The sequence below is a fragment of the Hyperolius riggenbachi genome, chromosome 8 (genome assembly GCF_040937935.1).
Source record: "Hyperolius riggenbachi isolate aHypRig1 chromosome 8, aHypRig1.pri, whole genome shotgun sequence".
Classification (NCBI taxonomy): Eukaryota; Metazoa; Chordata; class Amphibia; order Anura; family Hyperoliidae; genus Hyperolius; species Hyperolius riggenbachi.
The window spans coordinates 235,312,532-235,326,118 of NC_090653.1; the positions used below are offsets into that span (position 1 = coordinate 235,312,532).

Below are 13,587 nucleotides of genomic sequence, written 5' to 3' on the forward strand. Positions count from 1 at the left end.
GTTACAAAAGGGACAAACATTGTAAGGGAACCAACAGTCATTCACACGTAGACTGAGAACGGCAGAAGCAGGGGACAGACTTCCTGTACCCATGTAAACCTATTAAAGCTTTCCGGCATGAATTATAAAACCTACAGGCAATAAAAGAGATATTAAACAGCGAGCAACTCATCATCACTCATATCTTTAGATGCATTTCACTTATTAAGGTCATTTTTTGACAGTAAAGCAGTAACACAGCAGATATGGCGTGATACAGACGACCTTGTAAGAAGAGTATAACAGTTTAATTTTGTACTTTTACTACACATAATTACCATTGCAATAATCACAAAGGAATTTTGATGAGGCTAGTCAGACAGAGAAAGACACTTGGGGGTGTTGTGTGGTTAAAGGAAAAAAATAAATCTAAGAAACGTATAGGCTGAAGAGCGTGCCATTGGCTGTGCACACATGAAATATACAAAAGGTGTGGTATGTACAATGCTGTATCTCTTAGAATTTCTCCATTCATTGGTGTTTGAAGCCTCCCCATCCAGCAGCAGTACCAGGGGAAATGATACAATTGAGACAGCTTTAGAGAGTATACTGACAGTGCTGACGTGTTTGGTAGAGCCGATAGACAGGACATAGAAATCAGAGAGCAGAGGTACAAATTGCTGTACTATCTCAGTAAAATGAGCAAGGCTGATGCTGTGGAGGGGGTCACAGGACACTCAGTGTTGACCAGCAGATGTAAAATATTGCATGTAAGCTGGATGGAGATGTTCAAGGTGGCCATTTCAAAGCCTGGTGCCGAGTCTTTATTCATCCTTCTTATCTCGTGCTCCCTCTGTCTCAGCCTGTTGGGATAAAACAAAGCGTTAACTGGATAAAGACTGCTGGATAAAGATAAAGAATGTGAACGTTTGCATACACAGTTGTTTTTCCCTGACCTGGAAGTCAAACTCGTGACCTCATGCTTCACAGTCAGTGGCAGTACCTCTGGACATCTCAGTTGACTGCATACACATTTTAGGTTTTACACTTGTAGCCAACAAGCAGAAATCAATGACAGACAGTTTAGACCACGATACACTACCAGATCTTTTTACTAGAATAGACATTACGTTTAATAAAACAATGACCTTTCAAAAATCTACTAAACAATAGATGCATCCAATTGACATTCTGTGATATTTAATGATTATTATTTAAGATGAGAACCCAAGCTGCTTGGCTACTCTGTTACATTAAGATGAGACATTCCTGTTCAAGGTTGCTATGAGTTGTCAAAACCAGACATCCATGACCACTCAAAATAATTCAAATCCACTTGGCTCAGTGTATAAAGATAAACTATTTATTAGGGAAGTGTTCCTTTAAAAACAAAACACTGCTGCAGAGGTGCAGCACAAAGATATGAACAAAAAGTCCACATAATATATATACTGTGTTCAATACACTAGAAATCCATCAGAGGCAGGTAAAGGGTTCACACATTAAAATCACAATGCACCTTGTCATAGGGCTGATACTGCATATCAATTGCCTGCAGCACCAATAGCACATGCATACCGCTCACTAGGTAAATAGTATTAACTGTGCAAATAGGCAAAAAAAGGCAAAGCTTCAATGGCAACACCTAGAGCTAGTAGAGCTTTCAGCTAAGCATATTCATCACCGCGTGTCATTTCCTGAGAAGCCATTAGAGCTCGTGGGGAGGCCTTGCATACTTGCCAACATCATCTTTATCTAATAACAGCAACCCAGACTAGAAGATGCCATTCTATTCTCCTCCCTTCCTTGTCTGTAGGATTCGCAGAGGAGGGCGGGGAAAGGCCAAAGACACATTTTTGAGATGTTTGATATTAAATATTCCATAAAACTTTAATGAATGGGATATGAAGCGCATGAAATGATTTGACTCAGGATTCTACAGGGAAAACAGCACTCTACACAGCAATTAAAAGGACAAAAATGGAACGCCTACTGCAGAGCGTTACAAACACCATCTAGTCTGCAGCTGTTGAGTTTTTAAAGTGGTTGTTTCAGGGAACACACTTGTCTTTCAGTTTCATGCGCGCGTTTTTCTGTATACTTTTTCTGCACACCAAGTGTGTTTAAATGCAGGAAATCGGGGCCATTTTTTCACAGCAGCTGATGTAATTGATAAAGAAAACTGACAAAATGTGCAGTCATTATGCAGAATGTCCGTTTTTTTCTTTTTATTAAGCGTGAACTAGCCCATTGATTTACATGAGTTTTTCTGTGCAGAAAACGCGTACGAAAACAGTCAAGTGTGTTCCCTGCCTCAATAAATTGGAACGTTTGCAGTTATTGTCTCTGTAGTAAAATAGCAGCGTTTCTGTCCCAATCGCTAAGAATGGCTGTGTTAACAGCACCCCCTGCTGTTGAAGGCAGGAACTACAGCTCAGCAAGACACCTGTGAGCACCAGTAATAACACACTAAACTCAAATTTGAATAAGGCAAATTTTCAAAACAATCATGTTGATAATTGTAAACGATAAACAGTTCTTCTAGAACTAAACATTTCATAGAGAAAAATCCTTTATAGAACTGTGCACCTGTCCATACAGGCCTAAAGAAACCCTGAAATGAGAAGAATATGGAGGCTTCCATCTTCATTCCTTTGCCAGTTGCCTGGATGTCATGCAGAGTGACACACCCACAAAAAGCATGCAGCCAGTAGAGTCAGAGACCAGAGTCAAAGCATCTGATCTGCATGCCTCTTTTGGGCCAGTGACTTATCATAGCATCAGCACAGAAGTGAGGCACCTGGCATTAGTCATAAAAGAATGAAGATGGCGGCTCTGTATTTCTCTCACTTCAAGTTTCCTTTAACAGCGCTCCTGCAAACTATTTCCTATTAGAAGAGGTGAGGTCTTACAATTGTTAATCACCCAGGGCGTAACAATAGGCCATGCAAGGGATGCAGCCGCAGGGGTGCCCTTCAAGGGAGAAGCGTGAGGGGTGGTCCTGTTTCTGGGTCCCTCTAGAGGCAGGAGGGGGCACAGCCCAAGAAGGGGGAGCAGCATGCACAAACAGAATCGAGGAGGGAGGACTGATCCCCCCCCCTTGGGCTACTATCAGCGCCACCCTTCCAACGACAACAGTTGGTGGAGGGCTCATACAAAGTTTTGCGGGGGGGGGGGGGGGGGGAACTCCGCAGTCCCACCTCCTCATGTTAGACCCCTATTTTTCACTATGATGCAGGGATTCTGCTAAAAAAGCTGGTCTCTATTCTTCCTACTGTATGTGTCTCACCTGATTGACCCTATCAGCAGCTAAATCCAGAAAGCAGAGTATGCAAATTGCACTGCAGTTCCCAGCATGTATGGACCATTCTGTCCAGCACTTTGCTTCTGTATGCAGTAAATATTTGCTTAAAATCCTGATTACTGTACGATTCTGCCTGGATTAATTTAGAATTTATCTGGGCTTGAATATGCAAATTTCCTCCAATGACAAATGGGTCAAAAAGCAGCAGCTGCCAATCAATTTACTGGCAACTGGTTAATTAATCTGCAGCCGATGGATTTATTTGTATCCAAATGAGTTGTGATGTGCTTGCTAGGCGAGTTTTTTTTTTTTTTTTACAACAAATCAAAATCATGAAACTTAACTGCAGAGTGTAATGAACATTTAAAGGGAACCGGAGATGAGCCGTGTGGGTGTATTTATACTTCCCTGGGGCTTCCGCCAGCCCTATTAGGTGCATGCGGTCCCTCATTGTCCTCTCTGGCCGCTCTGTTCTCTTGTTCATCCCCTCGGTATTCTGGCCAGTTGCGCTCTTCTGTTCTAGCAAGGCCCAGCCACGCTCCTTTGCATGTGAGCATTCTGTGCCTGCGCAGTAGTACTGAGCAGGCGCAGAATATTGCCGGCCGCGGGAGAGCAACTAGGGAATGTGCAAGACACAGCGTGCGACAAGAGTGAGGCCAGCTGGATTACTGGGGGGGATTTACAAGAGAACGGAGCAGCCAGAAAGGACGGTGAGGGACTGCACGCACCTAATGAGGCTGGAGGAAGCATAATCTGATGCTTAAAGTGGCCACACACTTTACAACCAAAATATTTGATTTCACCACAATTCCACAGCGATCAGTTATATGAATAATAATAGGTACTTATCCATTAGCCGGGCGCATCCGGCAGGTGGCGCGGTTGATGTTAATTCCAATCATAATTACTTCACGTAAACCTGTGAATGTAAACCGCCGGATGCGCCCGGCTTAAACAGATCAAGCCGCCGGCTTGCTTCGTGAGTGTCTCGCTCTCCTCCCCCTCTTGCCCTCTCTCGTATGAGCCTTGGGGAGGGGACATGCGTGTCCCACCAGAGTCGTTCGTCGCGGCATTGCGACGAACGACTCTGGGGGGACACGCATGTCCCCTCCCCAGTGTTCTATAGGAGAGAGGGCAAGAGGGGGAGAAGAGCGAGACCCGAAGCAAGCCGGCGGCTTGATCTGTTTAAGTCGGGCGCATCCGGCGGTTTACATTCACAAGTTGACATGAAGTAATTATGATTGGAATTAACATCAACAGCGCCACCTGCCGGATGCGCCCGGCTAACGGATAAGTACCTAATAATAAAATCTAAAAAAAAAACTACCAGTAATTATTTTGTGCATTCTAGAAATTTGATCAGAATTTTTTTTTTTTAAATTCCCGAGAAATGTCGATTGGGAAGGTTGGAAAAATCAGGCCAATTTGACCAGAAATTGGATGGTGTGCGGAGTATTGTATGGAATTCTTCTTCCAACCAAATAAACTGTAAAGCTAAACTCAAGATGAAAGGGAAGTGTAGAACTATGTAAGACTGTGTGAGAACTATCTGTAACAGAAGTGAAAACGACAACAGTAATAAAGTAGAATGTGAGCGGTGTAATAGATGTCATGCTTCTGGGAAAAGTTGATGGGGAATAGATTTGTGAACGCAAGATCAAGCTATAGTGGTCAGAATTGGTTAAGTCTCCGAACTTTTAAGGTACACATACAAAGCAAACGCTATCCTAACATGTTGCAATGGCTTGCTGTATTAACATATAAGAATAACTCCCAATGATGTGTTCAATAAAGACAGCTTTTTTCAAATAAACATTATTTCCGATCGACTCTAAAGAAATTTTCTCCCGTTTTTTACTTCCAACCCAATTCTTATGCTTTAGTTGATAAATTTTCTTGTGATGGTTTCAAAATTGAATACATGTGGGATCTGTTTGTTGAGTATAATTTTTCATTCAACAGAAAAAATCAATTGCTATTCTCTAATTTAGTGTTTTTTTAAACTATTGGCCTCAATTCTGGTAGCTATGTGAGGTAAATATTTTTCTGTAGGTAAAATATCTCATGAGGTATCTCTCCTCTTTTTTTTAGCAATTCAGAAAGATTTTTTTTAATTTGCGAACATGAGGTAAAACATGAGGTAAATGCATAAAGTGAGGTAAAACGAGGTATTTCAGCAGTAAGCCTGCCGTTAATAAATAGTAGTCTTTAATTGTCTTCCATAAGTTAGGATAGTCTTTGGAAGATTTTTTTTTTTTTTTTTGAGGGGGGGGGGGGGGGGGGGGGGGGGGGGGGGGGGGGGGGGGGGGGGGGGTGAAGGGTATTTGATAATGTAGCAAACGCAGTGTTCTCCCCAGGCTCTTTTAGCCGGGTGCTCCACCCGGCTAGATTTTGTGACCACCCGGCTGTCATCGGCTCACCTCCTCACCTATTCCTATGCTGTAAGCACAGTTGCCCTGCATTTTCACCTCGCCCCACCCGGCTACTTTTTCATGCCACCCGGCTACTATTTCATGCCACCCGGCTGGAGAAAAATTCTGGGGAGAACACTGCAACCTATGAAAAGTATATTTATAGGCATCATTTATAAAAAAAAAAAAAAAATTCAGGAAATAGTGGAGTTTTATTTCCACTATTCTTTTCTATTACACAGCCTGAATAGGAACGACACTAAAACAACAATAGGAACTACACTAAAAACTGCAAAATGCATACAAATTGACTTTACCTCCAGGTACAGGCAGGTCTTAAACTAATCGGTAAATTATGTGCTAACATGCCCCCAAATTTCCATGTGAATAGCTATTTTCGGTAAATTAACTTATTAATTACCTCATAATTTACCTCATGAGGTAAAACATGACTAAAATCTACCACAATTGCTAAATGTCATTACCTCATGAGGTAAATTACCTTACATGAGGTAATTTGTTTGATAACCCTACCAGAATGGAGGCCAATAATTGTGTGTGGCCACCTTAATGCTACGTACACACATGCGACAACGATCGTTCGTTGAGGACGACGAACGAACTTTTAATTGATGAAAGAACGACCTAAGTAAAGTTAGTTTTAAAAGGTGTGTAACGATCTGATCGTTAGAACGAACGTTACATCACGTAAAGCAACTATTGCGCCTGCGCATAAAAATGAGAAGTTTCATGGAGAAATTGTGAAATGCGCATGTCAAGCCTAGTACGAACGACCGTTTCCAACGATGTACTACTTTTGCAAACGATCGTCGTTGGTTAAAATCCGTCGAGACAGAACTTTCTTTTGGAGCGATTTGGCTCGTTCGTCGTTTGCCTTAGTAGTCGTTGGTTCGTTTTTTTGTAACGATCGTCGTTGGTAAAGATCAGGGAACGATCGTTACAAACGACTATAGTCGCATGTGTGTACGCACCTCTAGACTTGTAAGGTTGTGGAATAATGCTCCCATTCCACTCTATAATGTGTGCTTGGATCTCTGGTCATGTGACTGATTGTGCCAAAGGAAATTTCTCTGGAACAGCTGCATAAAATATGAGAAGGGTATGAGCAATAGCATATCCTTCCGATGGAAAATCCAGGGGGGTGAACTAAGGCTTTAGTATCCAGTGATATTGCTGTCAGTACAGTGATAATGGCAGTGGGAACTTCTGATTCTCTTCTGAGTATATAAAGCTGTGGCTTTCATCTGACAACCTTGCTTTTTAGTGTAATTGCCAACACAGATCAGTTAGACTGAGGTGTTACAGGCGATCAGGTGACAGAATGTTTTGCCTTGAAGGTAGGCCTCATTCACACTATACAGGTTCCGTGAGCATGTCAGCAACACGGATGTTGTGTGACACGCAAGAACATCAGAAGTGCGTAGAGTGCACTGTCTGATGTTCAGACTACATGCGCAGTGCAGCAGTACGATGCAGTCACTGTTGCATGCATTTTTCGGCAAAGTGCAGGGCTGGAACTCCTTACTGAATAGGTACCCTAGCCAGGATTTGAACGCTGGTCTCCCATGTCAAAGGCGGTACCCTTAACCAGTACACTATCCAGCCACTCCGTGCACTGTGAAAAAGCTTCAGTTTTTCAGCATATAGTGTGAAAGAGGCCATAGGAAAATATGGACAATGGACTGCACATCAGTTGTCCTTTAAAGTGGACCTGAACTCAGAACTCCTCTCTGCTCTAAAAGATACACAACTGCATAACCTTTAACCACTTGCCGACCAGGGGATTTTACACTGATCGGTGCTGCGTGGGCTCTACAGCCCGCAGCACCGATCAGGAGTGCAGCAGGGCGATCAGACTATCCCCCTTTTTTCCCCACTAGGGGGATGTCCTGCTGGGGGGGGTCTGATCGCCGCCGGCTGCAGTTGCTTAGCGGGGGGGGGGGGCTGGCTCATCAAAGCCCCCCTCCGCAGCGCTTTCCGCCCTCTCGCCCGCTCCCTCCCTCTCCCTTCCCCTGTGTGCTGCGCAGGACGGATTTCCAGCTGAGACTGACACTACAGATGTAAACACAGCCTCACAGCGTGGCTGTGATTTATGAGGGATTGCAGAGTGCAGGGGGACCTTAGTGGGGTTTGGGATAGCAACAGAGGCTGGGCTGTATAGGCAGATCCAGCCTCTGTATGCAGATAACATTCTTTAAACACACCTCGGGTTCTCTTTAACCTCCCTGGCGGTAAGCCCGTGTTGAGCACGGGCTATGCCGCCGGGAGGCACCGCTCAGGCCCCGCTGGGCCGATTTGCATAATTTTTTTTTTTGCTACACGCAGCTAGCACTTTGCTAGCTGCGTGTAGCATCTGATCGCCGCCGCTACCCGCCGATCCGCCACAATTCCTCTCGCCGCGGCCGCCCCCCCCCCCCCCAGACCCCGTGCGCTGCCTGGCCAATCAGTGCCAGGCAGCGCTATGGGGCAGATCGGAGTCCCCTCTGACGTCACGACGTCGATGACGTCATCCCGCCCGTCGCCATGGCGACGGGGGAAGCCCTCCTGGAGATCCCGTTCTTTGAACGGGATCTCCTGATCTCCGATCGCCGGAGGCGATCGGAGGGGCTGGGGGGATGCCGCTGAGCAGCGGCTATCATGTAGCGAGACTTTGTCTCGCTACATGAAAAAAAAAAAAAATAAATTAAAAAAAAAGATTTGCTGCCCCCTGGCGGATTTTTTGCAAACCGCCAGGGGGGTTAAACAAAAAACATGTATTTGTTACAGCTGATACAAATCCTACAATACATTTGCACAGTTTCCACTTCCTGATTCATGGAAGCAGACATATTTGTTTACAGCCTGTGCTTTCAAATGGGCTTATCTGCCATAAGCAGTCATGTGACACAGGGGAGGGATCAGATTACAACTTGTAATTAGACACAAATGAGGGGTAATTAAACAGGCTCAACTCTCTAAATACATTCAGGGTGCATTTTTCTACTTTTTCCTTCTGGCTTGTTCAGGTCCACTTTCAGTTATAATGGATATAGTGGACCCCAAGGATCTCCTTGTGCTTCCATGTAGTGTAACCTGCGGTTCTGTAACTGTACCAGCCTGGAAGAAAGGCCTGCAGGGCCCTACTAGAGATTACAGGAGTAACAAATAACACAAAGGACTGGAAAGAGGCTGCTGACAGCAATCAACACTTCCAGCTCAGACATTTCCCAGGAGTGCATGAATAAAATATTACTGACACAACCTTTACTATGCTGGACATAGGAGGTCACATGTGAATTCCATTACAATATAAGAATAGATGACTGCAGTCCAAAAGTATTTTTGTTTCTTACACGTCAAGGCCCTCCAAGGTGCTTTTGATCTCAAGTTGTTACAATACAAGAAAATATAGGCTGCATGAATAAAAACACTACTATAGATTTACTTTTTAATGCATTAATTTTAAAAAAAGACGCCTGAAGAGACTCAAAATGTACTAAAATTGTACGTGTCCATTATGGTACTCACAGTTCCCCCGGTTACAAAAGTCTCCCCTTCTTCCCAATGTTTCTCTGCCGTCTCTTTCTCCCCCTCCTTTGTGCCATTATATGTCCTTCACGTCCCCTGTATGTATGCACCCCCCCCCACCTCTGGCTGTGTATAGCAGCCATGGCCAGGAGTGAACTAGGCATGTGCACAGGTGGACAAATCGGGATAAAGGATTCAGTGGCCAGAGAAACTACCCTTTCTTCCCTGACCAGCTTTAAAGAGAACCCGAGGTGGGGTTCTGACAATGAACTCCACATACAGAGGCTGGGTCTGCCTATACTGCCCAGCCTCTGTTGCTATTTCAATCCCCCCTAAGGCCCCCCCCTGCGCTCTGCGATCACCCATAAATCACAGCCGCGCTGCCAACAGGCAGTGTGTCACAGCAGGCTGTGTTTACCTTGTACTGTCAGTCTCGCCGCTCCCCCCGCCTCCTTCATAGCTCCAGTCCCCGCCCGCGTCCCTTCCCTCGCCGCTGATTGGAGGGAAGGGACGCAGGCGGGGACCGGAGCTATGCAGGAGGCGAGGGGAGCGGCGAAACTGACAGTACAAAGGTAAACACAGCCCGCACAGCGCGGCTGTGATTTATGGGGGATTGCAGAGCGCAGGGGAAACTTAGGGGGGATTGAAATAGCAACAGAGGCTGGGCAGAATAGGCAGCCCCAGCCTCTGTAGGTGGATTGCATTGTCAGAACCCCGCCTCGGGTTCTCTTTAAGACCCAAACTCCAAACCAAGCCAAGCCTCAAAAGCAAAACAAGCAAGAAAAAAGGAATTTTTTTTTGTCTTCCTGGAGCTTTAAAAATTTTAAAAGTTTATCTCGGATCCACTTTAAAACACCTCCATTCTAGGGGCAACATAAACACCATCCAACACTCTTCCCACCAACCTGTTGAACACCCAGCAGAAAAGGCATTGTGCTGCATGCAGCTGTGATGTTAAACCGCTCACCTCATAACAAGATCACAATAAAGAAGATTCTCAGCAAAACAACAAACATATTGCAAAACATACCTTTCCCCTAAATGGAGAAATGTGAGGACAGCAGGATCCCACTGTTTACATACAGTAGAAGCACAGAGCCTTTGCTGCAGACTTTTTCCACCCCCAGGCCAACTTTCTAGTGATTCCATTCCATGTGCAGCATGCTCTACCATACGTAATATCCAATTACAGCATTTCCTCCCAGTCATGTGTTGCTCCTTGATTGTAGCCATCCCACTTCCATGTTCAGACTTCCTAGACTTGGACTTTTGGTGTTCCCAAAAATAATACATGTTGTACAATCTGAAAAAGGTGTAATTTCTGTGCAAGTGCAGTGACTAAACAGCTCATGGCGATGGACAGTTGGCTGGATGTATACTGTTGAGGGTATTTGACTTGCACTTCCATGCCCTTAAATCCTTGCATGTGTATTAGAAGTAGAACACTACACTAAAAACAGATTAAATACTGATCACAGAGGTAGTTCCAAAACACTTCTACAATGTGGAATGCCACCAGGTTACTCCCTTTGAGCCGCATCACCACCTTATAATCCGTCATGCTAACCCATTCTTCCAATTGCTCCGCCTCCACGACTCTACTCTGTAAATCCCTCCTTATCCTCTCTCAAGTATCACCTTCAAAATTCTGTGCCTGGTCTACAAATCTGTACACAAGACCTGCATCTCTGAATTAGTCCACAGACATACACCCTGCCTCAGACTGCGGTTCTTCTCATGAGCTGTCCCTACTCTCTGGTACCCCCTTCCACTACCCATTAGCCTCGCACCATCCTTCAACACCTTCAAACAAGCACTCAAAACACATCTCTTCAAGATCGCCATCCCCACCACATCAATGCCATAACTCGATCTGCTGAGCCCCTCTTATGCAACTCGTGGTGTCTCCCTATTACCTCCTTTCTGATTGTCTCTGGTATGCAGAAGCCAGCGGGGGACAAGCGGAGGTTGCAGACAGGTAATATATTCCTTGAACTGGCACCGGGGCGATATTTATCATTGGGGAAAGAGTCAGGGTGGCCGATGCAGATTTCATGCTGAAATTGATCGGGAATTGGCCTGTGGTGTATGGGCAGGCAACAGATCTCTCTCATCAGATTAGATTAGAGAGAGATTTGTCTCTTGGTGGAATCTGCCCATCATCGCTAGATGTATAACCACCTTAAGACAATCCCCATTGCATGATCTTGTACCTTGTTGTCTGTCTCTCCAATTATATATTGTTCAGTTCTGCATAATCTGTTATTAATACAATAAAAATAATCAGGCAGGATCTGAAACCACCGGAGTTGCCAGGGGACTGCTGTCATCACTAAACCTGTTTTGCTTAAACTCCCTTCCTCCAATACAAAAAAATCAAATAAAAAAAAAAAAACAACAAGGAATTTGCAGGCCATCGCTTGTCTGTGTCCAAAGCGCAACACTTAAGCCAAGTCTACATGCAGAACCCACTGGCACAAAAGTACAGATTTGTTTAGCTCCGCCCACTGACCTGACCTGACCTGATGCATTATAGGTGTTGCTTTTCAGACACATGGAAGTGATAACTTACAAACCTGTTATCAGGAGGCCACACTGTACTTCCCGGTGTTTTTTCAGTGCAGGACTTTTAAGCGGAACTGAAGTAAGATTTAAAACAAACTGTTTCCCTTACCTGGGGCTTTTGCAAGGCCTCAGCAGCTGTCCTGTCCCACGCCGGTCCTCCACGATCCTCCGTTCTCTCGCCGCCAGCTACTTTAGGTTTTGCCGCCGGGCCACTGCACCTGCGCGGCTCTGGCCACGCGTATCTTTCTTTGCCTTCAAGTCTGCAATAGCAGTATTGCAGACAGGAACGCATCAAAAGTATACGCTTGGCAGGGCTGCGCAGGCCTCGACTTGAAAGTCGAGGAACGAGCTGGAGCGGTGGCGGGAGAACGTAGGATTGTGGAGGACCAGCGCGGGACAGGACGGCTGCTGGGGGCTTGGAGAAGCCCCAGGTAAGTGAAACAGTTTGTTTTAAAACTAACTTCAGTTCTGCTGATTCCCTGCACAAGATCCTGCGGATCACAATTCTTCATAGAGTAACTTGGCACCTCGGGATCCTGCTAGCTAGTATAGCGCAGGAATACATGGCTGGGGGTGAAGAAGGGGACTGCAGACAATGCTTTGTGCTGTCTACAAACAATGGGGCTCTGTGCTAAAAGGTTTTTCTATTAGATTACACCAGTCATGGGCTGAAGCAAAACATATTACCCAAGCGACACGACAATGCCAAAGTATAATTCCTGCATTCATTTGCAGCTTGTAAAGCACTGCGCACCAACAATATTTGCTGATTGGCTTTCCAAGTATGTACATAACACATGCTGTTTATTTTTACTCTGCGGATCAAAGCCTGTCCTCCGCCGGCCTCCGTGCCAGCAGCTCCAAGCTGTGGCCTACCCAGCACTGAAGGGGTTAAGGTCACTACTCTGGCCTGGCTGCCACATATAGGCTTCCAGAGGTCACATGAAGCCCAGGTTAAAGCCACCACGGCAAACTATTTATATCAGCTGGTAATGCAACCCAAGTGATCCGAGAAGAATTTACCATCTGCACTTGGCACTATTTGTAAAATAAAAGGGGAAGGGGTAAGAAGTGGACAACTGAATCTAGAAAATAAAGAGCTTCCTCCAATCACTAGATAGGTACAGGGAGTGCCTTGGGGTTCAGGGCACCCTGTGCAAAGACGGAAAGTGGATCTGAACTTCCTCTCTGCTCTAAAGGATACACAACAGCATAATACCCTTCAAAGAAAAACATTTCTTGGTTACAGCTGATACACACCCTGCAATCAATCTGCAGGATTTGTATCCTGCTTTCATGGAAGCAGACATATTGTTAACATCCTGTATAAGGGTGTTTACAAATTAGCTGCTCTGCCATGCCACAGCTGAGAGATCACATTTCGGTGGGGAACACTCACAGCTGGGGGGGGAATTAGGCTAAGCTCTCTAAATACATACAGGGTGCATTTATCTCGGTTTTCCTTCTGTCCTGTGCAAGAGTTCAGGTCCACTTTAAATGACACCTGAAGTGGGAAGGATATGGAGGCTGCCATATTTACTTCCTTTAAACAATACAGATTGTCTGGCTGTCCTGCTGATCCTCTGCCTCTAATACTTTTAGCCATCGACCCTGAACAAGCATGCAGATCAGGTGTTTCTAACTGAAGTTACCATTCAAAGCGTTGGCGTCATTTAGAAATCTCGTCTACCAGAACATACATGGGCTTCAATTCATCAAAGGGTGTTCAATAACAAAATCCCAGTCCTTAAAATACCGCATTCGGTATTTTACACTTCACTGTGCTAATTCATCAATATT

General features: G+C 45.1%; 1 protein-coding gene across 1 annotated transcript in view; it reads right to left on the reverse strand.

The window, feature by feature from the left end:
* Positions 1-265: 265 nt before the first annotated feature.
* The window catches only part of BCAP31 (B cell receptor associated protein 31), a 101,298-nt gene continuing 87,976 nt past the window's right edge, over positions 266-13,587 (reverse strand). The window contains exon 8 of the mRNA XM_068248357.1: positions 266-842. Coding sequence (XP_068104458.1) covers positions 804-842 — 39 coding nt within the window. The 3' untranslated portion in view covers positions 266-803. The remainder of the gene's footprint in view (positions 843-13,587) is intronic.